We start from the raw sequence: 27,705 nt of genomic DNA on the forward strand, positions 1-27,705 counted from the left end.
CAATGTAATGCACGTGTATCCCATACACACTCATATATTGTAATGCAATTGCTCTTTTTTTCTCTCTTTCTCTCTCGCTCTCTCCAACGCTGATAAAGAAAAACATATTCAACTTTTCCCTTGCATGTTTTATATTGTTAGAATTTTAAGGTCATTGTTATCCTCAACCGTTTTTATATTAACTTGTTATGTCTCGTTAATAAAGCAATCATGTCCAAACTGTCTTTTCGTTAAGTCCTAGTATCAGCATTGCTACAAAAATATCCATTGCATGTTGGTGCATAGTGTCAGTAACCTAAAAAAAAATGGAGTTACTTTTGAACTTGTTTTAGCATGATCATAAACTAATTTAGTTTTATGCTTGTGGAATGTTATTAAAAGCACTTTTTTTTCTTAATTTGGAAAATTCAAAATCTAAGAGATAAGTGTCATGATTTTATGGAAAGATTCTATCCCTTTATATTACTCATTAGGAGCAAAGACCAGACTTTGCAAAAAAAAAAAAAAAAAAAAAAAAAATAAAAAAAAAACGATACTAGATAGGGTAACATTTATTGTATGTGCATAGTAAATTGGAGGCAGTTAAGTTATTAATAACGGACTACGTTTAGAAATTCTATGAAAATTATTCAAAGTACATTTCTGTATTCATAATTTATTTATTTTGAAATACTCTTTTTGCTTTTAAATTTAATACGTTCTTCCTTATGGGAAACACTATCACCATATCCATGTTTAAGAAAAATCAAGCAAGACTTGAAAATATTGATTAGTAACGATGGGTAAATCTATTTTTTACAGGAAAATCGAGACAGCATCAATGTTACAACCTTTCATGGGAGCCAGACTTCACAAAAATGGCCAAATTCTACTGAGTCACATGTAAGTATTATTGTGAATCTGGTTTGTCTTGTTCGGAATACCATTGAATTATGCATTCATGTCACCTGCCTTTATTATTATTATTATTATTATTATTATTATTATTATTATTATTATTATTATTATTACTAGCTAAGCTACAACCCTAGTTGGAAAAGCAGGATCCTATAAGGCCGTGGGCTCCAACAGGGAAAAATAACCCAATGAGGAAAGGAAATTACGAATTAAATAAGCTATAGGAAAATTAATAAACAATTAGAATTAAATATTTTAAGAATAACATTAAAACAGATCTTTCATATATAAACTATAAAAAGAGACTTATGTCAGCATGTTCAACGTGAATATATTTGCTGCAAGTTTGAACTTTAGAAGTTCTACCGATTCAACTACCCGATTAGGAAGATCATTCCACAATATTGGCACAGCCGGAACTAAACTTCTAGAATACTGCGTAGTATTGAGTCTCATGGTGGAGAAGGCCTAACTATTAGAATTAACTGCTTATCTTGTATTACGAACAGGGTGGTACTGTCCAGGAAGACCTGAATGTAAAGGATGGTCAGAATTATGAAAAATCTTATGCAACATGCATGACGAACTATTTGAACAACGGTGCCAGAGAATAATATCTATCTATCTATCTATCTATCTATCTATATATATATGTGTATATATATATATATATATATATATATATATATATATATATATATATATATATATATATATATATATATATAGTCCTTATTTGAATGTTGTTGTATTCTGATATATTCATAATATATATGATATATGTATATTTAATTATTTGCTTTAGTTAATGCCTGTTAAACATTTATTTTTATTTTTATTACACATTAAAGAAGGATTAGAGCCGCAAAATAGAACTGCTCCTATTACAGTATGTGAATATCTATATCATTAAAATAAAATGATTAATTTTTATTTTTACTTCAGGTATATCATAACATTAAGTTGTCCGATGTTCTTCCAAGATTTTCCCTTCGACACACAAACATGTTACCTAGAGATTGCTAGCTGTGAGTATTCCCGAAGTATGAAAGTTTGTAATTAAGAATATATACATCATCTTGATTAGTAGCTGTGAGTATTCTCACAGTGAATGAATGTTTATAATCAAGAATAAATACATCTTCGTAATTGATAGCTGTGAGTATTCTCGAAGTGAATTAAATTTTATGATTAAGAGCAAGTACATCTTAATTGCTAGATGTGAGTATTCTCGGATTGAAAAAGTTAATAATCATAAATGAATACATCTTCTTAACTGCAAGCTGTGAGTATTTTCGCAGTTAATGAAAGTTTATAATTCAAAATAAATACATCTTCTTAATTGCTAGATGTGAGTATTCTCGAAGTGACAAACTTAATAATCCTGAATGAATACATCGTAACTGCTAGCTGTGAGTAATCTCGAAGTGAATAAAAGTTTATAATGAAGAATAAATACATCTTAATTGCTAGTTGTGAGTAGTCTAGAAGAAATTGAAATAACGCATCTTTTTAATTGGTAGCTGTGTCTGAAAGTTTATAATCAACAATAAATGCATCTTCTTAACTACTAGCTGCGAGTATTCTTAAAGTGAATGAAAGTTTATAATAACTGTAACTTGTGAGTATTCTTGAATTGAATGAAAGTTTATGATTAAGAATAGACAGTATACATCTTCTCAATAGCATTCTCAAAGGGACAAAGTTTATAATTAAGAATGAATACATTTTTCTTAACTGCTCCCTGTGAGTATTCTTTAAGTGAATGAAAGTTTATAATAAAAAAAATATACATCTTCTTAAATGCTAGCTGTGTGTATTCTCGAAGGCATTAAAAGTTTATAATTAAGAATAAATACATTTTCTTATTTGGTAGCTGTGAGTATTCTCGAAGTGATTGAAAGTTTATAATTAAGAATCAATACATTTTCTTAGTCGGTGGCTGTGAGTATTCTCAGAATGACTGAAGGTTTATAATCAAGAGTAAATCCATCTTCTTAACTGCTAGCTGTGAGTATTCTCAAAGTTAATGAAAGTTTATAATCAAGAGTAAATCCATCTTCTTAACTGCTAGCTGTGAGTATTCTCAAAGTTAATGAAAGTTTATAATCAAGAATAAATTTATCCATGCAATTGATAGATGTGAGTATTCTTGAGGTGAATGAAAGTTTACGATTAAGAATGAAAATTTTTTCTTAATTGCTAGCTATGAATATTTTCATAGTGACTGAAAGTTTATAATCAAGAGTAAATCCATCTTTTTAACTGCTACCTGTGAGTATTCTCGAAGTGACAAAGTATATAGTTAAGAATAAATACATTTTCTTAATTGCTAGCTTAGAGTATTCTCTAAGTGACAGAAAGTTTACACTTAAGAATAAATAAATTTTCTCAAATGCTACATGTGAGTATTCTTTAAGTGAATTAAAGTTTATAATTAATAAAATATACATCTTCTTAAGTGCTAGCCGTGAGTATTTCCGAAGTATTAATAACCATCAAATTATTATTATTATTATTATTATTATTATTATTATTATTATTATTATTATTGTTGTTATTGTTGTTGTTAATGCTGATCTCACTAGCCAAACTGCTACCATAATAGGTGAATTTTAAATGATATAGGCTGTAGGGCTCTAGTATCAAAACCAATCTAATAAGGAAAAGGAAACAGTAGTAAGGATAAAAAAATTACTACGACACAAATGCACACACGCATGTTGTGGGGCATTGTCGTTGGGCTATGAAAGCATATCTCACATTTTGTAGTTGTCTAATTAGAAAGACCCTGCTACATTCACCTGAGATAGCAAACGATCATTTCTGTGTTTGCGTAATGAAAGTTTCTCATCTTTTCAGATTTCTACGGCATAAGAGATGTAACTTTCGGATGGCATCTTTACGGAATAGCGACTTCAAAAGATATTCCTTCGCTTCTCGGAGACTACGAATTCGAATTCGAAGTGCAGAATACGACGGTCTGCATGGTGCCTGAGTATGTCAATGGTATGTTCAATTAGGTTATCTAGTTTTCAACGGATACGTTTCGTTGACAATTGCAAAGAAATATTGAAAGCAAAAGATATGTTACGATTAATAAGAAACCTCAGATTTGATAATTTTTTGTCCATTTTTAAAGAATATTGTGGGGCTTTGTCAAATATCACCTATTTGTGATCATCAGGGAATAGAAAAAAAAAAGTTCCTTTAATATAAGTTTTCGCTTCAAAAAAAAAGAAAAAAAAAAGAGATTTTCTTGATATAAGGTTGTACCAATTTTTCCTATGAACGCAACAAAACTTTTTCTTGAGCTTTTCTCGTCTAAATGCAAAAGAAATTTTAACTTTTTTCCGCTGAACTTATTCTGGAACCTTTTTCCTCTGAGGGTGGGAGAGCTATTTCTGGAACTTTTTTCTCAGTGCGAGACACCTATTTCTGGAATTTTTTCCTCTGAAAGCAAGAGGACATCTAATCCTCTGAAGACGAAAGAACTGTATCTGGAACTTTTTCCTTCTAAAGGAAAGAGAACCAATTCCGTAACTTTTTTTCCTTTGAAAGTAAAATAATTGTCTCTGGAACCTTTATCCTCTGAATGCAATTTTTTTCTTCTGAACCAAAGGAAAATATTTCAGGAACTTTTTTTTTTCTGGACATAATATATCCTGGATTTTTTTCTGCTGAAAGCAAAAATAAAAAAAAAATCCGTAATATTTCCTTTGAATGCAAGAGAACTATTATTGGATTTTTTTTTCTTCTAATTGGGAGAGATCTATTTTTGGAACGTTTTTCCTCTGAATGCAAGATAAGTTTTTTTTTCTGGATTTTTTCCTCTAAATACAAAAGAACCATTTCGGGAACCTTTCTCTTCTAAATACAAGAGAACTATTTCTGGTATTTCCTTTCCTCTAATTGCAAGAGATCTAATTCTGAAATTTTTTCCTTTCATTGTAAAAGAACCATTTCCGGAAAAATTTTCCTCTGAATGCAAGAGAACTATTTCTGGAACTTTTTTCCTCTGGATACAAGAGAATTATTCCAGGGATTTATTTCCTCTAAGTGTAATCCAACTATTTTTGGAGCTTTCTTCCTCTGAATGCAAGAGAAATATTTCTAGAAAATTTTTACTGTGAACACAAGAGAACCATTTCTGGATTTTTTCCTCAATGAAAGATTTATATTTCTGGAATTCTTTTCCTCTAAAATAAAGATAGCTATTATTGTGAATGTTTTCCTCTAGAAGCAATAGAGCTATTTTTTGGAACTTTTTCTTTAAATGCAAGGGAACTATTTCTTGAACTTTTCTCCTCTGAATGCAAGAGAAATATTAGTTTTAATCCTTATTCCTCTGAAGGCAACAGAACTATTTATTATTATTATTATTATTATTATTATTATTATTATTATTATTATTATTATTATTACTTGCGAAGCTACAACCCTAGTTGGAAAAACAGGATGCTATAAGCCCAGGGGCTCCAATAGAGAAAATAGCCCAATGAGGAAAGGAAACAAGGAAAAATAAAATTTCTAAGAGTAACATTAGAATAAATATCTTCGATATAAACTATAAAAACTTTAACAAAACAATAGGAAGAGTAACAAGACAGAACAGCTGCCCGAGTGTACCCTCAAGCAAGAGAACTCTAACCCAAGACAGTGGAAGACCATGGTACAGAGGCTATGGTACTACCCAAGACTAGAGAACAATGGTTTGATTTTGGAGTATCCTTCTCCTAGAAGAGCTGCTGACCATAGGTAAAGATGTCTCTTCTACCCTTAACAAGAGGAAAGTGGCCACTGAACAATTACAGTGCAGTAACCCCGTGGGTGAAGAAGAATTATTTGGTAATCTCAGTGTTGTCAGGTGTATGAGGAAAGAGGAGAATAAGTAAAGAATAGGCCAGACTATTCGCAGTGTGTTTGTGTGTGTAGGCAAAGAGAAAATGAACCATAACCAGAGAAAAGGATCCAATGTAGTACTGTCTGGCCAATCAAAAGACCCCATACATCTCTAGTGGTAGTATCTCAACGGGCGGCTGGGGCCCTGGCCAACCTACTACCTATTTCTGAAAATTATTTTCCTCTGAATCCAAGACAACTGCTTCCGTCACTTTTTTCCTCTGATTGCAAGAGAACTATTTCTGAAACTTTTTTTTCTTCTGAATACAAGAGAACGATTTCTGAAACTTTTTTTCTTCTGAATACAAGAGAACTTTTTCTGAAACTTTTTCTCTTTTGGATACAAGAGAATAATTTCTGGAACAGTTTTCCTTTAAACGCAAGTCAACTGTTTCTGGAACCTTTTTCTTCTGAATACAAGAGAACTATTTCTTGAACATTTTCCTTTGAACGCAAGAAAACTTTTTTTCTGAAACCTCTTTCTTCTGAATAGAAGAGAACTATTTCTGGAATATGTTTCCTTTGGAACTATTTCTGAAACTTTTCTTCTGAATACAAGAAAACTATTTTTGAAACTTTTTTCTTCCGAATACAAGAGCACTATTTCTGGAAAATTTTTCCTTTGAACGCAAATCAACTGTTTCTGGAACTTTTTTCTTCTGAATACTAGAGAACTATTTTTGGAACAGTTTTGCTTTGAACGCAAGAAAGCTATTTCTGAAACTTTTCCCTCTAAATACAATAGAACTATTTCTGAAACCTTACCCTTTGAACGCAATAGAACTATTTCTGGAACTTTTTTGTTCTGAATACAAGAGAACTATTTTTTGGAACTTTTTTCTTCTTAAAACAAGAGAACTATTTCTTGAACATTTTTCCTTTGAACGCAAGAGAACTATTTCTGAAACCTTTTTTCTTCTGAATACAAGATAACTATTTCTGAAACATTATCATTTGAATGCAAGAGAACTATTTCTGTAACTTTTTTCTTTGAATACAAGAGAACTATTTCTGAAACATTATCCTTTGAATGCAAGCGAACTATTTCTGAAACTTTTTTCTTCTGAATACAAGAGAACTATTTCTGAAACATTATCCTTTGAATGCAAGCGAACTATTTCTGAAACTTTTTTTCTTCTGAATACAAGAGAACTATTTCTGAAACATTATCATTTGAACGCAAGAGAACTATTTCTGAAAATTTTTTTCTTCTGAATACAAGAGAACTGTTTCTGAAACATTATCATTTGAATGCAAGAGAACTATTTCTGAAACTTTTTTCTTCTGAATACAAGGGAACTATTTCTGAAGCATTATCATTTGAATGCAAGAGAACTATTTCTGTAACTTTTTTTCTTCTGAATACAAGATAACTATTTCTGAAACATTATCCTTTGAACGCAAGAGAACTATTTCTTTAACTTTTTTTCTTCTGAATACAAGAGAACTATTTCTGAAACATTATCATTTGAACGCAAGAGACCTATTTCTGAAACTTTTTTTCTTCTGAATACAAGAGAACTATTTCTGAAACATTATCATTTGAATGCAAGAGAACTATTTCTGAAACTTTTTTTTCTTCTGAATACAAGAGAACTATTTCTGAAACATTATCATTTGAGTGCAAGAGAACTATTTCTTTAACTTTTCTTCTTCTGAATACAAGATAAATATTTCTGAAACATTATCATTTGAACGCAAGAGAACTATTTCTGAAACTTTTTTCTTCTGAATACAAGAGAACTATTTCTGAAACATTATCATTTGAACGCAAGAGAACTATTTCTGTAACTTTTTTTCTTCTGTATACAAGATAACTATTTCTGAAACATTATCATTTGAATGCAAGAGAACTATTTCTGAAACTTTTTTTCTTCCGAATACAAGAGAACTATTTCTGAAACATTATCATTTGAACGCAAGAGAACTATTTCTGAAACTTTTTTTTCTTCTGAATACAAGATAACTATTTGTGGAACATTATCATTTGAACGCAAGAGAACTATTTCTGAAACATTATCATTTGAACGCAAGAGAACTATTTCTGTAACTTTTTTTCTTCTGAATACAAGATAACTATTTCTGAAACATTATCATTTGAATGCAAGAGAACTATTTCTGAAACTTTTTTTCTTCTGAATACAAGAGAACTATTTCTGAAACATTATCATTTGAACGCAAGAGAACTATTTCTGAAACTTTTTTTCTTCTGAATACAAGATAACTATTTGTGGAACATTATCATTTGAATGCAAGAGAACTATTTCTTAAACTTTTTTTCTTCTGAATACAAGAGAACTATTTCTGAAACATTATCCTTTGAATGCAAGAGAACTATTTCTGAAACTTTTATTTTCTTCTGAATACAAGAGAACTATTTCTGAAACATTATCATTTGAACGCAAGAGAACTATTTCTGAAACTTTTTTCTTCTGAATGCAAGAGAACTATTTCTGAAACATTATCATTTGAATGCAAGAGAACTATTTCTGTAACTTTTTTCTTCTGAATACAAGAGAACTATTTTTGGGACTTTTTTCTTCTTAAAACAAGAGAACTATTTCTTGAACATTTTTCCTTTGAACGCAAGAGAACTATTTCGGAAACTTGTTTTTCTTCGGAATATAAGAGAACTGTTTCTGAAACATTATCATTTGAACGCAAGAGAACTATTTCTGAAACTTTTTTTCTTCTGAATACAAGAGAACTATTTCTGAAACATTATCCTTTGAACGCAAGAGAACTATTTCTGAAACTTTTTTTTTCTTCTGAATACAAGAGAACTATTTCTGAAACATTATCCTTTGAACGCAAGAGAACTATTTCTGAAACTTTTTTTCTTCTGAATACAAGAGAACTATTTCTGAAACATTATCCTTTGAATGCAAGAGAACTATTTCTGAAACTTTTTTTCTTCTGAATACAAGAGAACTATTTCTGAAACATTATCCTTTGAATGCAAGAGAACTATTTCTGAAACTTTTTTTTTCTTCTGAATACAAGAGAACTATTTCTGAAACATTATCATTTGAACGCAAGAGAACTATTTCTGAAACTTTTTTCTTCTGAATGCAAGAGAACTATTTCTGAAACATTATCATTTGAATGCAAGAGAACTATTTCTGTAACTTTTTTCTTCTGAATACAAGAGAACTATTTTTGGGACTTTTTTCTTCTTAAAACAAGAGAACTATTTCTTGAACATTTTTCCTTTGAACGCAAGAGAACTATTTCGGAAACTTGTTTTTCTTCGGAATATAAGAGAACTATTTCTGAAACATTATCATTTGAACGCAAGAGAACTATTTCTGAAACATTATCCTTTGAACGCAAGAGAACTATTTCTGAAACTTTTTTCTTCTGAATACAAGAGAACTATTTCTGAAACATTATCATTTGAAGGCAAGAGAACTATTTCTGTAACTTTTTTCTTCCGAATACAAGATAACTATTTGTGGAACATGTTCCCTTTGAACGCAAGAGAACTGTTTCTGAAACATTATCATTTGAATGCAAGAGAACTATTTCTGAAACATTATCCTTTGAACGCAAGAGAACTATTTCTGAAACTTTTTTCTTCTGAATACAAGAGAACTATTTCTGAAACATTATCCTTTGAACGCAAGAGAACTATTTCTGTAACTTTTTTCTTCTGAATACAAGAGAACTATTTCTGAAACATTATCCTTTGAACGCAAGAGAACTATTTCTGTAACTTTTTTCTTCCGAATACAAGATAACTATTTGTGGAACATGTTCCCTTTGAACGCAAGAGAACTGTTTCTGAAACATTATCATTTGAACGCAAGAGAACTGTTTCTGAAACATTATCATTTGAATACAAGAGAACTATTTCTGAAACATTATCCTTTGAACGCAAGAGAACTATTTCTGAAACTTTTTTCTTCTGAATACAAGAGAACTATTTCTGAAACATTATCCTTTGAACGCAAGAGAACTATTTCTGTAACTTTTTTCTTCCGAATACAAGATAACTATTTGTGGAACATGTTCCCTTTGAACGCAAGAGAACTGTTTCTGAAACATTATCATTTGAATGCAAGAGAACTATTTCAGGAAGTTTTTTTCATTTGAACGCAAGAGAACTATTTCTGAAACATTATCATTTGAATGCAAGAGAACTATTTCAGGAAGTTTTTTTCATTTGAACATAAGAGAACTATTTCTGAAACTTTGTTCTCCTGAATACAGGAGAACTTTTTTCTGTAACATATTTCTTTTGAAGGCAAAAAAACTGTTTCTGAGATTTTTTTCTTCTATACAAAATAAATATTTCTGGAACATTTTCCTTTGAATGCAAGAAAACTATTTCGGGAACTTTTTTCTTATAAATATAATAAACTATTTTTTGGACAACTTTTCCTTTGAACGCAAGAGAACTATTTCTGGAACTTTTTTCTTTTAAATACAATAGAATTATTTCTGGAACATATTTCCTTTGAACGAAAAAAACTATTTCTGATTTTTTTTTCTTCTGAATACAAGAAAGCTATTTCTGGAACATTTTCCTTTGAACGCAAGAGAACTATTTCTGGAAATTTTCTCTTTTGAATACAAAATAACTATTTCTGGATCAGTTTTCCTTCAAACGTAGAACTAGTTCTGGAACTTTTTTCTCCTGAATACAGAGAACTGTTCTTGAAACTTATTCGTCTGAATACAAGAGAACTATTTTTGAATTTTTTTCTTTTGAACGCAAGAAAACTATTTCTGGAACTTTTTCCGTCTGAATACATGAGAACTATTTATAGTATATTTTTCTTTTGAACGCAAGAGAACTATTTTTAAACTTTTTTTTCTAAATACAAGAGAACAATTTTTGGAAAAGTGTTACTTTGAACGCAAGAGAACTATTTCTGAAACTTTTTTTTTCTTTTGAATGCAAGAGAACTAATTCTGGAAATTTACCTTTGAACGTAAGAGAAATATTTCTGGAACTATTATTCACCTTGTAAAATATCTATTTTAACCCAGCACATCAACTTGACATTGCTCTGTATAATCATGAATGTTTGTCATTAGAGATATAGGTAAACAGTACTTCCATTTATACCCCCAAGGAGTCCTTCCATTAATCTTTCCCCATTAAAGATGCCTCAGTGACTAGAATTGGTTTCATGACGAACATATGAGAAATTTATCAGAAAAACATTTTCGGTATTGCTGTGAGGAGCCTAAATATGCAGCAACCCTTAAAAGCAGATGTAAACAATCGTGACTTATGGTGAAGAGTGAGAATCCAGCTTAGTTGCGTTAGGTATCACAAACCCACTAAGGCTTTTTTTTTTCTTGAGTATTTTAAAAAATGGCTAAAGATTGAGGTAAATTAGTACCAGGGAGGGCTCGTGTTGAACCCTAATCCACAATTTGAGTAATCAGTCAAACAGACTTTTACCTATACCACTTGGCGCCATACGTAAAATGCTATAAATAAATTTGTGTTTCCTGTTAAGAAAAACTAATCTCCTTTTCTTGCCCAAAGTACAACTTAAACTTATTAGGCAAAAATCAGTTCATATCCTTTAGTGATTAAGGGTGATCTTAAGTGTTTAAAATTTTATTAATATTTCTAAGTAATCAACTGCAAATCATGTATCATTTTAATATAATTAATTATTTTTTTCGGGATAAATAACTTCAAATTAAACCTTAATTACAGGCAATTACCCATGTTTAAAAGCTTTTATCAGCTTCAAGATCAACTGCAAATCATATATCATTTGAATATAATTGATTATTTTTCCGGATAAATAGCAACAAATTAAACCTCAATTACAGGCAATTACCCATGTTTAAAAGCTTTTATGCGGTTCAAGAGACGTTTCAAGAACTACCTCATCGGCGTCTACGTCCCATCTCTGCTATTCGTAACAGTGGCTTGGGCATCGTTTTTCTGGCCTCCCGATGCTGTGCCCGCGAGGACTGTTCTGCTTATAACTTGTCTCCTCACCATGATCTCCCTCTATTCTGGCATCCAGTAAGTCACTAATTCTCATGAAACAGTGATCAATCCCCCCGAAAAAAGGATAATAATTGACACATTTATTGTCTGCCTTAGTGTGTTTTATCTGTGTTTAACAGGCAAACTCTCTTCCGTTTTTATTAGAGCTGTGACTCCTCCTGCAAATTATACGAGAGCTATTGATATCTGGTTCTTCGCTTGCATCCTGGCAGTTGCAATGGCCTTGTTCCAATATGCTGTCATCTTACAGTAAGTTTTAAATCAGTTTTTAACCAATTTTTAAAGTTTTCAATTATTTTATTCTATTTATAACATTCAGCCTTTACCGATTTCAAGCAACATTCCAATAGACTTTTAATAATGTTATGATGCCTAACATTTTTGTGTCTTTGATGCATCACTACAACTAACATTTGCGTCTTTGGTTTGACTCGTATTTTGGTGCAAACATGTGAAAATGTATAGGGAAACAAGCGCCTCCGGTGGAAAATTGATATTGTTTGTTGGGCAGAATTTAGCCGAGTTATTTGCGGAAATTTGATAATGCTTGTTCGGTAGAACTTAGAAGTTATTTGCAGAAACTTGATAATGTTAGTTCAGTAGAACTTAGCAGAGTTATTTGCAGAAACTTGATAACGTTTGTTCGGTAGATCTTAGCAGAGTAATTTGCAGAAACTTGGTTTGTTTGGTAGAACTTAGCAGAGGTATTCGTAGAAACTTGATAAGGTTTGTTGTGCAGGACATATCGGAGTTATTAGCAGTAACTTGAAAAGTTTTTTTCATTAGAGCTTTGTAGAGTTATTCAGGGAAAGTTGGAAAGGTTTGTCAGGAAGAACTTAGCAGAGTTATTGCGGAAACTTCATAAATGTTTGTTGGGTAGAACTTGGCAGAGTTATTAGTAGAACTTGATGTGTGTCGGGTAGCGCTTAGCGGTGGTATTTGAGAAACTGATGAAGATTTGTTCGGTAGAACTTAGCAGACGTGTTAAAAAAAAACTTGAAAAAGTTTGCAGGGTAGAACTTAGCAGAGGTATTAGCGGAAACCTTAAAAGGTTTGTTAGGCAGATCTTAATGAAGTTATTAGCGGAAACTTGGAAGGGTTTGTTAGGCAGATCTTAGCAGAGTTATTAGTAGAAACTTTAAAAGGTTTATTAGACAGATCTAAACGAAGTTATTAGTGGAAACTTGAAAACATTTGCCAGGCATATCTTAAAGGAGTTGTTAGCGGAAATTTGAAAAGGTTTGTTTGGCATATCATGATGGATTTATTAGCGGAAACATGAAATGGTTTGTTAGGCAGATGTTACCGGAGTTATTAGTGGAAACTTTAAGAGGTGTTAGGCAGATCTTAACGGAGTTATTAGCGGAAACTTGAAAAGGTTTGTTAGGCAAATCATAGCGGAATTATAAGCGGAAACTTGAAAGGTTTGGTAGGCAGATCTTAGCATAGTTATTATGAGAAACTTGTAGCGGTTTGTTAGTCAGATCTTAGTGGAGTTATTAGGGGAATCTTTAAAATGTTTGTTAGGCAGATCTTAATGGAGTTATTAGCAGAAACATGAATAGGCTTGTTAGGCAGAACTTAGCGGAGTTATTAGCGGAATCTTGAAAAGGTTTGTTAGGCTGAACTAAGCAGAGTTATAAGTGGAAACTTGAAAAGGTTTGTTGGGTAGAACTTGGCGTAGACTGAAATATTTTGGTTCTATGTATTTATATGGATTGCCATGATTTAGTAGAATATGGCTCAATCATCATAGATTTTCACAATTTCCCAGGAAAAAATATTTAGTAGATCCATAGGTCATCATATTGTCCTAGAAAATTACATAGTAAACAGGTTTTCACGATTTCTTAGAAAAAGATACAATTGATACATGGATTTCCATTATTTCCGGATAAGGCGATGCTATAGATTTATAGATATTCTTTATACTCTAGAACGATATATGTTTACTAAAAATATTAACAGGGTTTATAAATTCCTAATATATCAAAAAGAATTCTTGATTAAAGACAAAAAAGACAATGGTTACTAAATTATCATTCATATTGCTTTTGAAAAACATTTTGGTTTATTCTATTGGCACTCTATATAGAGCCTTATCTGCTTTTGTTAGATACTGTTCAAATGCATATGTAGTAAAATTAGTACAAGGAAATTATAGAGGAATTTAGATATCTATGGTCAAAGACCAAGTTGGGTACAATCGAGGCTTGGCGGTAACACATGTTCGGTGCCGAATAGCCTCCCATATCCCGGCACCGATTGTTATGTCCCTAATTTTATACATCAATTCATAATCACTGGAAAACTTTACTATGAGGATTCCATTGGTGAATATTTTGGTTATTATAAAATTGGTAAATTTTTGTAAGTAATCCGTACTCTGAACTAGGTTTACTTGCGTTTGATAAAAAGAAAAAATTTTTTTCAAGAGACCGAGACATCCATTGTACACTAACTGTACATATAAGACCAATGGAGTTTTTTTATTGATTACAGTCGCCACTTTGTTCCCCAATTATTGATTACAATCGCCATTTTCTTCCCCATTTTTATTGATTACAGTCGCCACTTTGTTTCCCTACTTTTTATTGATTACAGTCACCTCTTTGTTTCCCTACTTTTTATTGATTACAGTCACCTCTTTGTTTCCCTACTTTTTATTGATTACAGTCGCCCCTTCATTCCCAAATTTTTATTGGTTACAGTTACCATTTTCTTCCCCACTTTTTATTTATTACAGTCACCACTTTGTTTCCCTACTTTTTATTGATTACAGTTGCCACTTTGTTTCCCTACTTTTTATTGATTACAGTCACCTCTTTGTTTCCCTACTTTTTATTGATTACAGTCGCCCCTTCATTCCCAAATTTTTATTGGTTACAGTTACCATTTTCTTCCCCACTTTTTATTGATTACAGTCACCACTTTGTTTCCCTACTTTTTATTGATTACAGTTGCCACTTTGTTTCCGTACTTTTTATTGATTACAGTCACCACTTTGTTTCCCTACTTTTTATTGATTACAGTCGCCACTTTGTTTCTCTACTTTTTATTGATTAGAGTCGCCACTTTGTTTCCCTACTTTTTATTGATTAGAGTCGCCACTTTGTTTCCCTACTTTTTATTGATTACAGTCGCCACTTTGTTTCCCTACTTTTTTATTGATTACAGTCGTTATTTTGTTTCCCTACTTTTTATTGATTACAGTCGCCACTTTCTTTCCCTACTTTTTACTGATTACAGTCGCCACTTTGTTTCCCGACTTTTTATTGATTACAGTCGCCGCTTTGATTCCCTACTTTTTATTGATTACAGTCGCTACTTTGTTCCCCACTTTTTATTGATTACAGTCGTCACTTTGTTCCCCAGTTTTTATTGGTTACAGTTGCCATTTTCTTCCCCACTTTTTATTGATTACAGTTGCAACTTTGTTTCCCTACTTTTTATTGATTACAGTCGCCACTTTGTTAACTTACTTTTTATTGATTACAGTCGCCACTTTGTTTCCCTACTTTTTATTGATTACAGTCGCCACTTTGTTTTCCCTACTTTTTATTGATTGCAGTAGCCACTTTGTTTCCCTTCTTTTTATTGATTACAGTCGCCACTTTGTTTCCTTAATTTTTATTGATTACTGTCGCCACTTTGTTTCCCTACTTTTTATTGATTTCAGTCGCCACTTTGTTTCCCTACTTTTTATTGATAACAGTCACCACTTTGTTTCCCTACTTTTTATTGATTACAATCGCCACTTTGTTTCCCTACTTTTTATTGATTACGGTAGCCACTTTGTTTCCCTACTTTTTATTGATTACAGTCACCACTTTGTTTCCATACTTTTTATTGATTACAGTCGCCACTTTGTTTCACAAATTTTTATTGATTACAGTCGTTACTTTGTTTCCCTACTTTTTATTGATTACAGTCGCCACTTTGTTTCTCTACTTTTTATTGATTACAGTAGCCACTTTGTTTCCCTATTTTTTATATATTACAGTTGCCACTTTGTTTCCCTACTTTTTATTGATTACAGTCGCCACTTTGTTTCCCTACTTTTTATTGATTACAGTCACAACTTTGTTTCCCTACTTTTTATTGATTAGAGTCGCCACTTTGTTTCCCTACTTTTTATTGATTACAGTCGCCACTTTGTTTCCCTACTTTTTTTTATTACAGTCGCCACTTTGTTCCCCAATATTTATTGATTAAAATCGCCATTTTCTTCCCCACTTTTTATTGATTACAGTTGCCACTTTGTTTCCCTACTTTTTATTGATTAAAGTCGCCATGTTGTTTCACTACTTTTTATTGATTACAGTCGCCACTTTGTTTCCCTAATTTTATTGATTACAGTCGCCACTTTGTTTCCCTACATTTTATTGATTACAGTTGCCACTTTGTTTCCCTACTTTTTATTGATTACAGTCGCCTCTTTGTTTCCCTAATATTGATTACAGTCGCCAATTTGTTTCCCTACTTTTTTTTTATTACAGTCGCCACTTTGTTTCCCTACTTTTTATTGATTACAGTCGCCACTTTGTTTCCCTACTTTTTTATTGATTACAGTCGTTACTTTGTTTCCCTACTTTTTATTGATTACAGTCGCCACTTTGTTTCGCTACATTTTATTGATTACAGTCGCCACTTTGTTCCCCTACATTTTACTGATTACAGTCGCCACTTTGTTTCCCGACTTTTTATTGATTACAGTCGCCGCTTTGATTCCCTACTTTTTATTGATTACAGACGCTACTTTGTTCCCCACTTTTTATTGATTATAGTCGTCACTTTGTTCCCCAGTTTTTATTGATTACAGTTGCCATTTTCTTCCCCACTTTTTATTGATTACAGATGCCACTTTGTTTCCCTACTTTTTATTGATTACAGTCACCACTTTGTTAACTTACTTTATATTGATTACAGTCGCCACTTTGTTTCCCTACTTTTTATTGATTACAGTCGCCACTTTGTTTTCCCTACTTTTTATTGATTACAGTCGCCACTTTGTTTCCCTTCTTTTTATTGATTACAGTCGTCGCCACTTTGTTTCCTTACTTTTTATTAATTACAGTCGCCACTTTGTTTCCCTACTTTTTATTGATTACAGACGCCACTTTGTTTCCCTACTTTTTATTGATTACAGTCGTTACTTTGTTTCCCTACATTTTATTGATTACAGTTGCCACTTTGTTTCCCTACTTTTTATTGATTACTGTCGCCACTTTGTTTCCCTACTTTTTATTGATTACAGTCACCACTTTGTTTCCCTACTTTTTATTGATTACAGTCGCCACTTTGTTTCACAACTTTTTATTGATTACAGTCGCCACTTTGTTTCACAACTTTTTATTGATTATAGTCGTTACTTTGTTTCCCTACTTTTTATTGATTACAGTCGCCACTTTGTTTCTCTACTTTTTATTGATTATAGTCGCCACTTTGTTTCCCTATTTTTTATTGATTACAGTTGCCATTTTGTTTCCCTACTTTTTATTGATTACAGTCGCCACTTTGTTTCCCTACTTTTTATTGATTACAGTCGTTACTTTGTTTCCATACTTTTTATTGATTACAGTCGCCACTTTGTTTCCCTACTTTTTATTGATTAGAGTCACCACTTTGTTTCCCTACTTTTTATTGATTACAGTCGCCACTTTGATCCCCAATATTTATTGATTACAGTCGCCATTTTATTCCCCACTTTTTATTGATTATAGTTGCCACTTTGTTTCCCTACTTTTCATTGATTACAGTCGCCACTTTGTTTCCCTACTTTTTATTGATTACAGTCGCCACTTTGTTTCCCTATTTTTTATTGATTACAGTCGCCACTTTGTTTCCCTACTTTTTATTGATTACAGTTGCTACTTTGTTTCTCTACTTTTTATTGATTAGAGTAGCTACTTTGTTTCCCTACTTTTTATTGATTACAGTCGCCACTTTTTTTCCCTACTTTTTATTGATTACAGTCGCCACTTTGTTTCCCTACTTTTTATTGATTACAGTCGCCACTTTGTTTCCCTACTTTTTATTGATTACAGTCGCCACTTGGTTTCCCTACTTTTTATTGATTACAGTCGCCACTTTGTTTCCCTACTTTTTACTGATTACAGTCGCCACTTTGTTTCCCTACTTTTTATTGAATACAGTCGCCACTTTGATTCCCTACTTTCTATTGATTACAGTCGCTACTTTGTTCCCCACTTTTTATTGATTACAGTCGTCACTTTGTTCCCCAATTTTTATTGATTACAGTTGCCATTTTCTTCCCCACTTTTTATTGATTACAGTTGCCACTTTGTTTCCCTACTTTTTATTGATTATAGTTGCCACTTTGTTAACTTACTTTTTATTGATTACAGTCGTTACTTTGTTCCCCTACTTTTTATTGATTACAGTCGCCACTTTGTTTCCCTACTTTTTATTGATTACGGTCGCCACTTTGTTTCCCTACTTTTTATATATTACAGTCGCCACTTTGTTTCCCTACTTTTTATTGATTACAGTCGCTACTTTGATTCCCTACTTTTTATTGATTACAGTCGCCACTTTGATTCCCTACTTTTAATTGATTACAGTCGCCACTTTGATTCCCTACTTTTTATTGAATACAGTCACCACTTTGTTCCTCAATTTTTCTAATATTGCTTTAATAACCCAATATATTTATTTCCCACGGGCCTAGGACTTTCACCCATCGTGAGAAAGTCAAGCAAAGGAAGCACGATCAGTCGTGCCCATCGTCAGCCCATCGAACGGATACCTGTGTAAGTACGGCACGTACCTACACAGGTACACACACATTTATATGCCTTTTTCTCCTTAGAGGGGATAAAGTACAAAGCGTTTACCTCCCACTTAGCTAGTAACTCAGCTTTTGACCAGAAAATTATTATATATTCGTATTTTCCAGAATAAGGTCTAAGCAACTGCAAGCTTCTGGGCAACTAACAGAGGTAGTAAGTACTGGTTCAAGTTCCTATTAGAATAAGGTTGCCATTTAAAAGATAAATCTTTGGAAATAAGAATCAATCTCTCTGAAACTTCAGACAGTATGGCCAAATTAATGTCATGTTCATTTTGGAATACCGCAAGAAAAAAGTAAATCACATAAAATTTTAATTCTCTCTCTCTCTCTCTCTCTCTCTCTCTCTCTCTCTCTCTCTCTCTCTCTCTCTCTCTTTACAGACAGGTCAGAATTCCGTTGGGCCCATCATGAGAAACTTATCTACGCAGAAATCTTCGTCGACAGAAGATTTTTGGAAGAAAATTGAATATAAGGTGGAATGGGGCTCCCGAGTCATTTATCTAATAGGATTTTTCATTTTTAATATTCTATACTGGACTATTTACTTGACTTAGCTCACATTCCATATGTATAGTTTTTAGTGATTATGTACATACGCATACCCGACCAATTACTCAAGTTAGACTGTGATACAGAAGTACGATATGTATTTAAATAAGCTGTCTCGATATATATGTCAAACTTCTTTGATCAAGCATAAAATAAATCTCCATGCATGTCTCGTCCCTGTTGGTTAAACTAAGCTCGTAGTTCCTACACGATTTTAGGCCCTATAACATGAACATTAGGTCTTTGGCCTGGGACTGCTTATGGCACCTTAATCTAAATTTATAAACCAATGTATGAAACATTCGTGCAATATATGCCAAAGTAATTTATTTTAAGATCCTCTCATGTTATGACGCGAAAATTTTGTCGGATCCCTCTACCTGTTTCTATTTAGTCTCTAGATTATCTTTTTTTATTAATTACAGTCACCACTTTGTTCCCCGCTTATTAGTGATTACAGTCTCCACTTAGTTCCCCACTTTTTATTGATTACAGTCGCCACTTGTTCCCGTCTTTTTATTGATTACGGTCGCTACTTTGTTCCCCTCTTTTTATTGATTACAGTTACCACTTTGTTCACCACTTCTTATTGATTACTGTCACCACTTTGTTCCCCACTAATTAATGATTACAGTCGCCACTTTGTTCCCCACTTTTTATTGATTACAATCGCTACTTTTTCCCCACTTTTTATTGGTTACAGTTGCCACTTTGTTCCCCACTTTTTATTGATTACAGATGCCACTTTGTTCCCCTCTTTTTATTGATTACGGTAGCTACTTTGTTCCTCACTTTTTATTGATTACAGTCGCCACTTTGTTCCTCACTTTTTATTGATTACAGTCGCCACTTTGTTCCCAACTTATCATTGATTACAGTCGCTACTTTGTTCCCCACTTTTTATTGATTACAGTTGCCACTTTGTATCCCACTTTTTATTGAATACAGTCGCCACTTTGTTCCCCGCTTATCATTGATTACAGTCGCTACTTTGTTCCCCACTTATCATTCATTACAGTTGCTACTTTGTTCCCCACTTTTTATTGATTACAGTCGCCACTTTGTTCCCCACTTATCATTGATTACAGTCGCTACTTTGTTCCCCACTTTTTATTAATTACATTCGCCACTTTGTTCCTCACTTTTTATTGATTACAGTCGCCACTTTGTTCCCCACTTATCATTGATTACAGTCGCTACTTTGTTCCCCACTTTTTATTGATTACAGTTGCCACTTTGTATCCCACTTTTTATTGAATACAGTCGCCACTTTGTTCCCCGCTTATCATTGATTACAGTCGCCACTTTGTTCCCCACTTATCATTGATTACAGTCGCTACTTTGTTCCCCACTTTTTATTGATTACATTCGCCACTTTGTTCCCCACTTTTTATTGATTATAATCGCTACTTTTTCCCCCACTTTTTATTGGTTACAGTCGCCACTTTGTTCCCCACTTTTTATTGATTACAGATGCCACTTTGTTCCCCTCTTTTTATTGATTACAGTCGCCACTTTGTTCCCCTCTTTTTATTGATTACGGTAGCTACTTTGTTCCTCACTTTTTATTGATTACAGTCGCCACTTTGTTCCCAACTTATCATTGATTACAGTCGCTATTTTGTTCCGCACTTTTTATTGAATACTTTCGCTATTTTGTAAACCACTTTGTATTGATTACTGTGGCTACTTTGTTCCGCACTTTTTATTGATTACTGACGCTACTTTGTTTACCACATTTTATTGATTATAGTCGCCACTTGGTTTCCCACTTTTTATTGAATACAGTCGCCACTTTGTTCCCCACTTATCATTGATTACAGTCGCTACTTTGTTCCCCACTTATCATTGATTACAGTTGCTACTTTGTTCCCCACTTTTTATTGATTACAGTCGCCACTTTGTTCTCCACTTATCATTGATTACAGTTGCTACTTTGTTCCCCACTTTTTATTAATTACAGTCGCCACTTTGTTCCCCACTTTTTATTGATTACTGTCGCTACTTTGTTCCCCACTTTTTATTAAATACAGTCGCCACTTTGTTTCCCCACTTTTTATTGATTACAGTTACCACTTTGTTCCCCACTTTTTATTAATTACAGTTGCCACTTTGTACCCCAATTTTTATTGATTACAGTCACCACTTTGTTCCCCACTTTTTATTGATTACAGTCGCCACTTTGTTCCCCATTTTTTATTGATTACAGTCGCCACTTTGTTCCCCGATTTTTATTGATTATAGTCAATACTTTGTTCACCACTTTCTATTGATTATAGTCACCACTTTGTTCACCACTGTTTATTGATTACTGTCACCACTTTGTTCACCACTTTTTATTGATTACAGTCGCCACTTTTTTCACCACTTTTTATTGATTACTGTCGTTACTTTGTTCCCCACTTTTTATTGATTACAGTTGCCGCTGTTTTCCCCACTTTATATTCATTACAGTCGCTACTTTGTTCACCACTTTTTATTGATTACTGTTGCCACTTTGTTCCCCTCTTTTTATTGATTACTGTTACCACTTTGTTCCCCATTTTATATTGATTACAATCGCCACTTTGTTCCCGACTTTCTATTGATTACAGTCACCACTTTGTTCCCCATTTTTTATTGATTACTGTCACTGCTTTGTTCCCCACTTTTTATTGATTACTTTCGCTATTTTGTGAACCACTTTGTATTGATTACTGTCGCTACTTTGTTCCGCACTTTTTATTGATTACTGACGCTACTTTGTTTACCACATTTTATTGATTATAGTCGACACTTTGTTTCCCATTTTTTATTGATTACAGTTTCCACTTTGTTCCCCACTTTGTATTGATTACAATCGCCACTTTGTTCTACAATTTTTATTGATTACAGTCGCCACTTTGTTCCCCAATTTTTATTGATTACTGTTGCTACTTTGTTCCCAATTTTTATTGATTACCATCGCTACTTTGTTCGCCACTTTTCATTGATTACTGTCGCTACTTTGTTCCCCACTTTTTATTGATTACTGTCGCCACATTGTTTCCCTACTTTTTATTGATTACAGTTGCCACTTTGTTCCCCATTTTGTATTGATTACTGTTGCTACTTTGTACCCAATTTTTATTGATTTCTATCGCTACTTTGCTCACCACTTTTTATTGATTGCTGTCTCTACTTTGTTCACCACTTTTTTTAGATGACTGTCTCTACTTTGTTCACCACATTTTACTGGATACTGTCGCCATTTTGTTCCTAAATTTGTATTGATTATAGTCACCACTTTGTTTCCCTACTTTTTATTGATTACGGTCGCCAGTTTGTTTCCCTACTTTTTATTAATTACAGTCGCCACTCTGTTTCCCTACTTTTTATTGATTACAGTCGCCACTTTGTTTCCCTACTTTTTACTGATTACAGTCGTCACTTTGTTTTCCTACTTTTTATTGAATACAGTCCCCTCTTTGTTTCCCTACTTTTTATTAATTACAGTCGCCACTTTGTTTCCCTACTTTTCATTGATTACAGTCACCACTTTGTTTCCCTACTTTTCATTGATTACAGTCACCACTTTGTTTCCCTACTTTTTATTGATTACAGTCGCCACTTTGTTCCTCACTTTCTCTAATATTGCTTTTATAAACCAATACATTTATTTCCCACGGGTCTAGGAGTTTCACCCATCGTGGGAAAGTCGAGCAAAGGTGATGAATGAAGCTCGATTAGAGAAGGGCATTAGAATATTGAAGAAGCCGCCTCAATTTAAGATATTTGCTAAGAAGAGGAGTGCGAATGCTTTTTGTCGTCAGCCCATCGAACGGATACCTGTGCATGTACGGCACGTACTTACACAGGTACCCACACATGTATATGCCTTTTTCCCCTTAGAAGGGATAAAGTACAAAGCGTTCATCTCCCACTTAGCTAGTATCTTAAACTAAGCTTCCTTTTAAATATGGTGCAAGTGTGCGATTCTTAAAAAATTATTCTAGTCAATTCCTTTTAACCGATGGAGCAGTTGGAGCACCAGATGTTTTGAAGGCACGCTTTTCCAAATTCCTGTACCATTTCTAATTTTAAAGGATGGGGTTTTGAAGAAGATCTGTTATTAGTTTACTATTAAAATTATTTAACCTTTTAAAGACAGTTATTTCTGTAAATAGCTTGTGACCACCAGTAGAAAACTTTATAAAAAATCACAATTATCTTAGTGTACTATAGCAGTGTGACCATGCAAACGATAGTTTGCAATTGAAAAATGAGAATACCCCGTAAAGATTGAAATTTAAAAGAAGTATATGTCTGGAGACTGTTTTAGACCCTGTGTACAGAATTTGTCGAGTTTCTTTATTGAATATTTATCACTGGCTGTCACCCACCAGCCATTCATAGTTATGTTCTTGGTGAACCAGCGCAATTTCTCCGATAATGCCATTTAGTTAAGCCTTTTTGTCATATTCATCTACAAAATGCTAATGTATGGGGTGAAGTCTCGTGCCAAGGAGTTCCTGTCATATGTCCAAGGTGGCTTATATCAAGGAGCTTGCATGTGGCTTCAGAACATTCATATTTAAAAGACTTTCTGGTCATGGACTATCAGGGTATACTGAGAGTGGTGTTATTCCTTTTTGCATTGTATGCTACTTAATTAGACCTGTGTTATGGACGTTAACGAAATTCTGATGTATGGACTCAGTGTTGCAAGCCACTCACTGTAAGTTGATTTAAGTTGGCCACGCGTCAACAGCTCAGAAACAGTTTTTAAGCCCATAGCAAACACGAGGTCACATATTATCCTTTTGCCAATGTTTATGGCAAAAGGTTCCCATTTGAAGGCCTTATTAAAAATATATAGGTGGCTCATCAAGAGGATATTTATGGGGTTTGGTGGTTGAGTAGCAGTGAGTATCCATTTCAGTAGCCTGTGCTGGATGTTTGACAAAGAAGACAATGGAATAATTCCTGCCACTGGTCAAAAACACCATCAGTAAGCCAAAAAACTTAAATTATCCATAATGAAATCAACTATGGTCCTTCTTACAGACAAGAAGATGCATTATGAGAAGTACCTTCCCTTGTGGAAAAAGAACTGCATCATACTAAAGCAGCCAATGGCATTGTATGCCCTATATATCTATTACTCTAAAGTTTTGCAAGAGGCATGGAAGCTCTTAGGTGTAAACTACGTTGGGCACATGACAACAGCCCTCCGAAGAATTCAAGTCTATTGCGACAACGGAGTCGTACATAGGGATTTTGTCGATGCCCATGAGAAAAAAATCTTCTATTAGATGGCTTTATCAAATATACTAATTTGGTTTACCAAAAGGATGACTGATGATGGCAAAAGCTGTGAGCGTCACAATGCAAGAAAACAGTATAATTCCATACGCAAGCCTAGGTCTGTCTCTAGGCATATTTTTGTAAATATCCCCTATTATTCTTATTTTCTTTTTCTAGTTCTCGTCTGTATGACTACAGTACAGTATAAGAATTGCGATTTGGAAAGATTGTCTTGGCGATAAACATAACTTTTTGTCTGAACCAACTGTCACCAAAAGGTTGAATAAATGTAGCAGCACAGTCGTAGCTTGAGGCTGCTTTCAGAGCTAAAGCTATGGAGATATCAAAAGGTACTAGAAATGGGAGTGTTTTTATATGATAGCTGTCACTGCAAACTGTTTAATTTTCAATGAGAATGTATGTATATGTTTGGTTGTGCAGTAGTCCCTTTGCTAGTTTAGGAAATTATTACATAAAAACATATGAAAAAATATATAGGAACCTTTAATAGCAGAATTTTAAAAATAAAATCTTATGACCAAGTCCAAGTAAGACTTCGTCATTTTCACTTCTTCAATTACTACCTTTAAAATTTCCTCTTGTGCTATATTTTCTTATTTTCACTTGTGTCGATTTTTCCTGTACGCTTATTACATAATATATATATATATATATATATATATATATATATATATATATATATATATATATATATATATATATATATATACATATATATATATATATATATATATATATATATATATATATATATATATGTGTGTGTGTGTGTGTGTGTGTTTGTGTGAGTGTGCATGTATATATATATATATATATATATATATATATATATATATATATATATATATATATATATATATATATATATATAATATATATATATATATATATATATATATTATTATTATTATTATTATTATTATTATTATTATTATTATTATTATTATTATTAGCCAAGCTACAACCCTAGTTGGAAAAGCAAGATGCTATAAGCCCAAGGGCTCCAACAGGGAAAAATAGCCCAATGAGGAAAGGAAATAAGGAAATAAATAAATGATGAAAATAAATTAACAATATATCATTCTAAAAAACAGTTACAGCATCAAAACAGATATGTCCTATATGAACTATTAACAACGTCAAAAACATATATGTCATATAAACTATAGAAAGACTCATGTCAGCCTGGTCAACATAAAATCATTTGCACCAACTTTGAACTTTTGAAGTTCTACTGATTCAACTACCCGATTAGGAAGATCATTCCATAACTTGGTAACAGCTGGAATAAAACTTCTAGAATATTGTGTAGTATTGAGCCTCAATACTGCCTGCCTAGTATTACGAACAGGATGGAATTGTCCAGGAAGATCTGAATGTAAAGGATGGTCAGAGTTATGAAAAATCTTATGGAACATGCATAATGAACTAATTGAACTACGGTGCCAAGGACTAATATCTAGATCAGGAATAAGAAATTTAATAGACCGTAAGTTTCTGTCCAACAAATTAAGATGAGAATCAGCAACTGAACACCAGACAGGAGAACAATACTCAAAACAAGGTAGAATGAAAGAATTAAAACACTTCTTCAGAATAGATTGATCACCGAAAATCTTGTAAGACTTTCTCAATAAGCCACTTTTTTGTGCAATTGAAGAAGACACAGACCTAATGTGTTTCTCAAAAGTAAATTTGCTGTCGAGAATCACACCTAAAATCTTAAGAGAGTCATACAAATTTAGAGAAACATTATCAATACTGAGAACCGGATGTTGAGGAGCCACCGTCCTTGGCCTACTTACAATCATACTTTGAGTTTTGTTAGGATTCAACTTCATACCCCATAATTTGCACTATGCACTAATTTTAGCTAAATATCTATTTAGGGATTCACCAACCCCAGATCTACATTCAGGGGATGGAACTGATGCAAAGAGAGTAGCATCATCTGCATATGCAACAAGCATGTTTTCTAGGCCAAACCACATGTCATGTGTATATAGTATGAAAAGTAATGTATGTGTTATATATATATATATATATATATATATATATATATATATATATATATATATATATATATATATATATATATATATATATATAAATATAAATATATATATATATATATATATATATATATATATATATATATATATATATATATATATATATATATGTATATGTATATATATGCATATAAATGTATATATATATATACATGATATATATATATATATATATATATATATATATATATATATATATATATATATATATATATATATATATATATATATATATATATATATATATATATATATATATATATATATATATCATCTCCTCCTACACCTCTTGACGCAAAGGGCCTCGGTTAGATTTCACCATTCGTCTCTATCTTCAATACTTCTCCATTCACCATCTACTTCACGCTTCATAGTACTCAGCCATGTAGGTCTGGGTCTTCCAACTCCTCTAGTGCCTTGTGGAGCCCAGCTGAACGTTTGATGTACTAATCTCTTTTGGGGAGTGCGAAGAGCATGCCCAAACCATCTCCATCTACTCCTCATCATGATCTCATCCATATATGGCACTCGAGTAATATCTCTTATAGTTTCATTTCTAATCCTGTCCTGCCATTCAACTCCCAATATCCTTCTGAGGGCTTTGTTCTCGAATCTACTGAATCTATTGGAGATTGGTTCATTGTCATACATTACTCGTGTCCATAGAGTAACACCGATCTCACTAAGCTTATATATAGTCTGATTTTTATATGTAATTTCAGGTGATTTGATTTCCATATTTTACTTAACCTAGCCATTGTCTTAGTTGCTTTTTTTAATCTTTCACTAAACTCCAATTTTAAAGACCCTGTATTAGAGATCATAATTTACAAATACTTAAATGATTCTACCTCATAAATCCTTTCTCTTTCCAATGATATTTCATCTTCCATTGCATACTCCGTTCTCATCATTTCTGTCTTTCTTCTATTTATCTTCAGCCCATCCTCTTATGATATTTCATGTATTCTGGTTAGCAAGCATTGCAAATCCAGTGGTGGTCTGCTAACAAGGACAGCATCATCAGCATACTCTAGGTGTGCTAAATTCCTATCACCAACCCAGTCCAATCCTTCTCCACCATCTCCGACTGTTCTATTCAGTACAAAATCCATGAGGAAGATGAAAAACATAGGAGACAATACATTCCCTTGGAGTACTCCGGTGTTCACTGGAAATTCATTTGATAAGACTCCATTAGC

General features: G+C 32.7%; 1 protein-coding gene across 2 annotated transcripts in view; it reads left to right on the forward strand.

Annotated features, from left to right (window-relative positions):
• The window catches only part of LOC137657741 (uncharacterized), a 301,807-nt gene that overhangs the window by 52,079 nt on the left and 222,023 nt on the right, over positions 1–27,705 (forward strand). For both annotated transcript variants that reach the window (XM_068392206.1, XM_068392207.1), the window contains 5 exons: positions 802–882; positions 1,843–1,925; positions 3,760–3,906; positions 11,599–11,797; positions 11,927–12,031. In XM_068392206.1, the coding sequence (XP_068248307.1) occupies positions 802–882; positions 1,843–1,925; positions 3,760–3,906; positions 11,599–11,797; positions 11,927–12,031 (615 nt within the window). The remainder of the gene's footprint in view (positions 1–801; positions 883–1,842; positions 1,926–3,759; positions 3,907–11,598; positions 11,798–11,926; positions 12,032–27,705) is intronic.

The sequence above is a fragment of the Palaemon carinicauda genome, chromosome 18, assembly GCF_036898095.1.
Source record: "Palaemon carinicauda isolate YSFRI2023 chromosome 18, ASM3689809v2, whole genome shotgun sequence".
Lineage (NCBI taxonomy): Eukaryota > Metazoa > Arthropoda > Malacostraca > Decapoda > Palaemonidae > Palaemon > Palaemon carinicauda.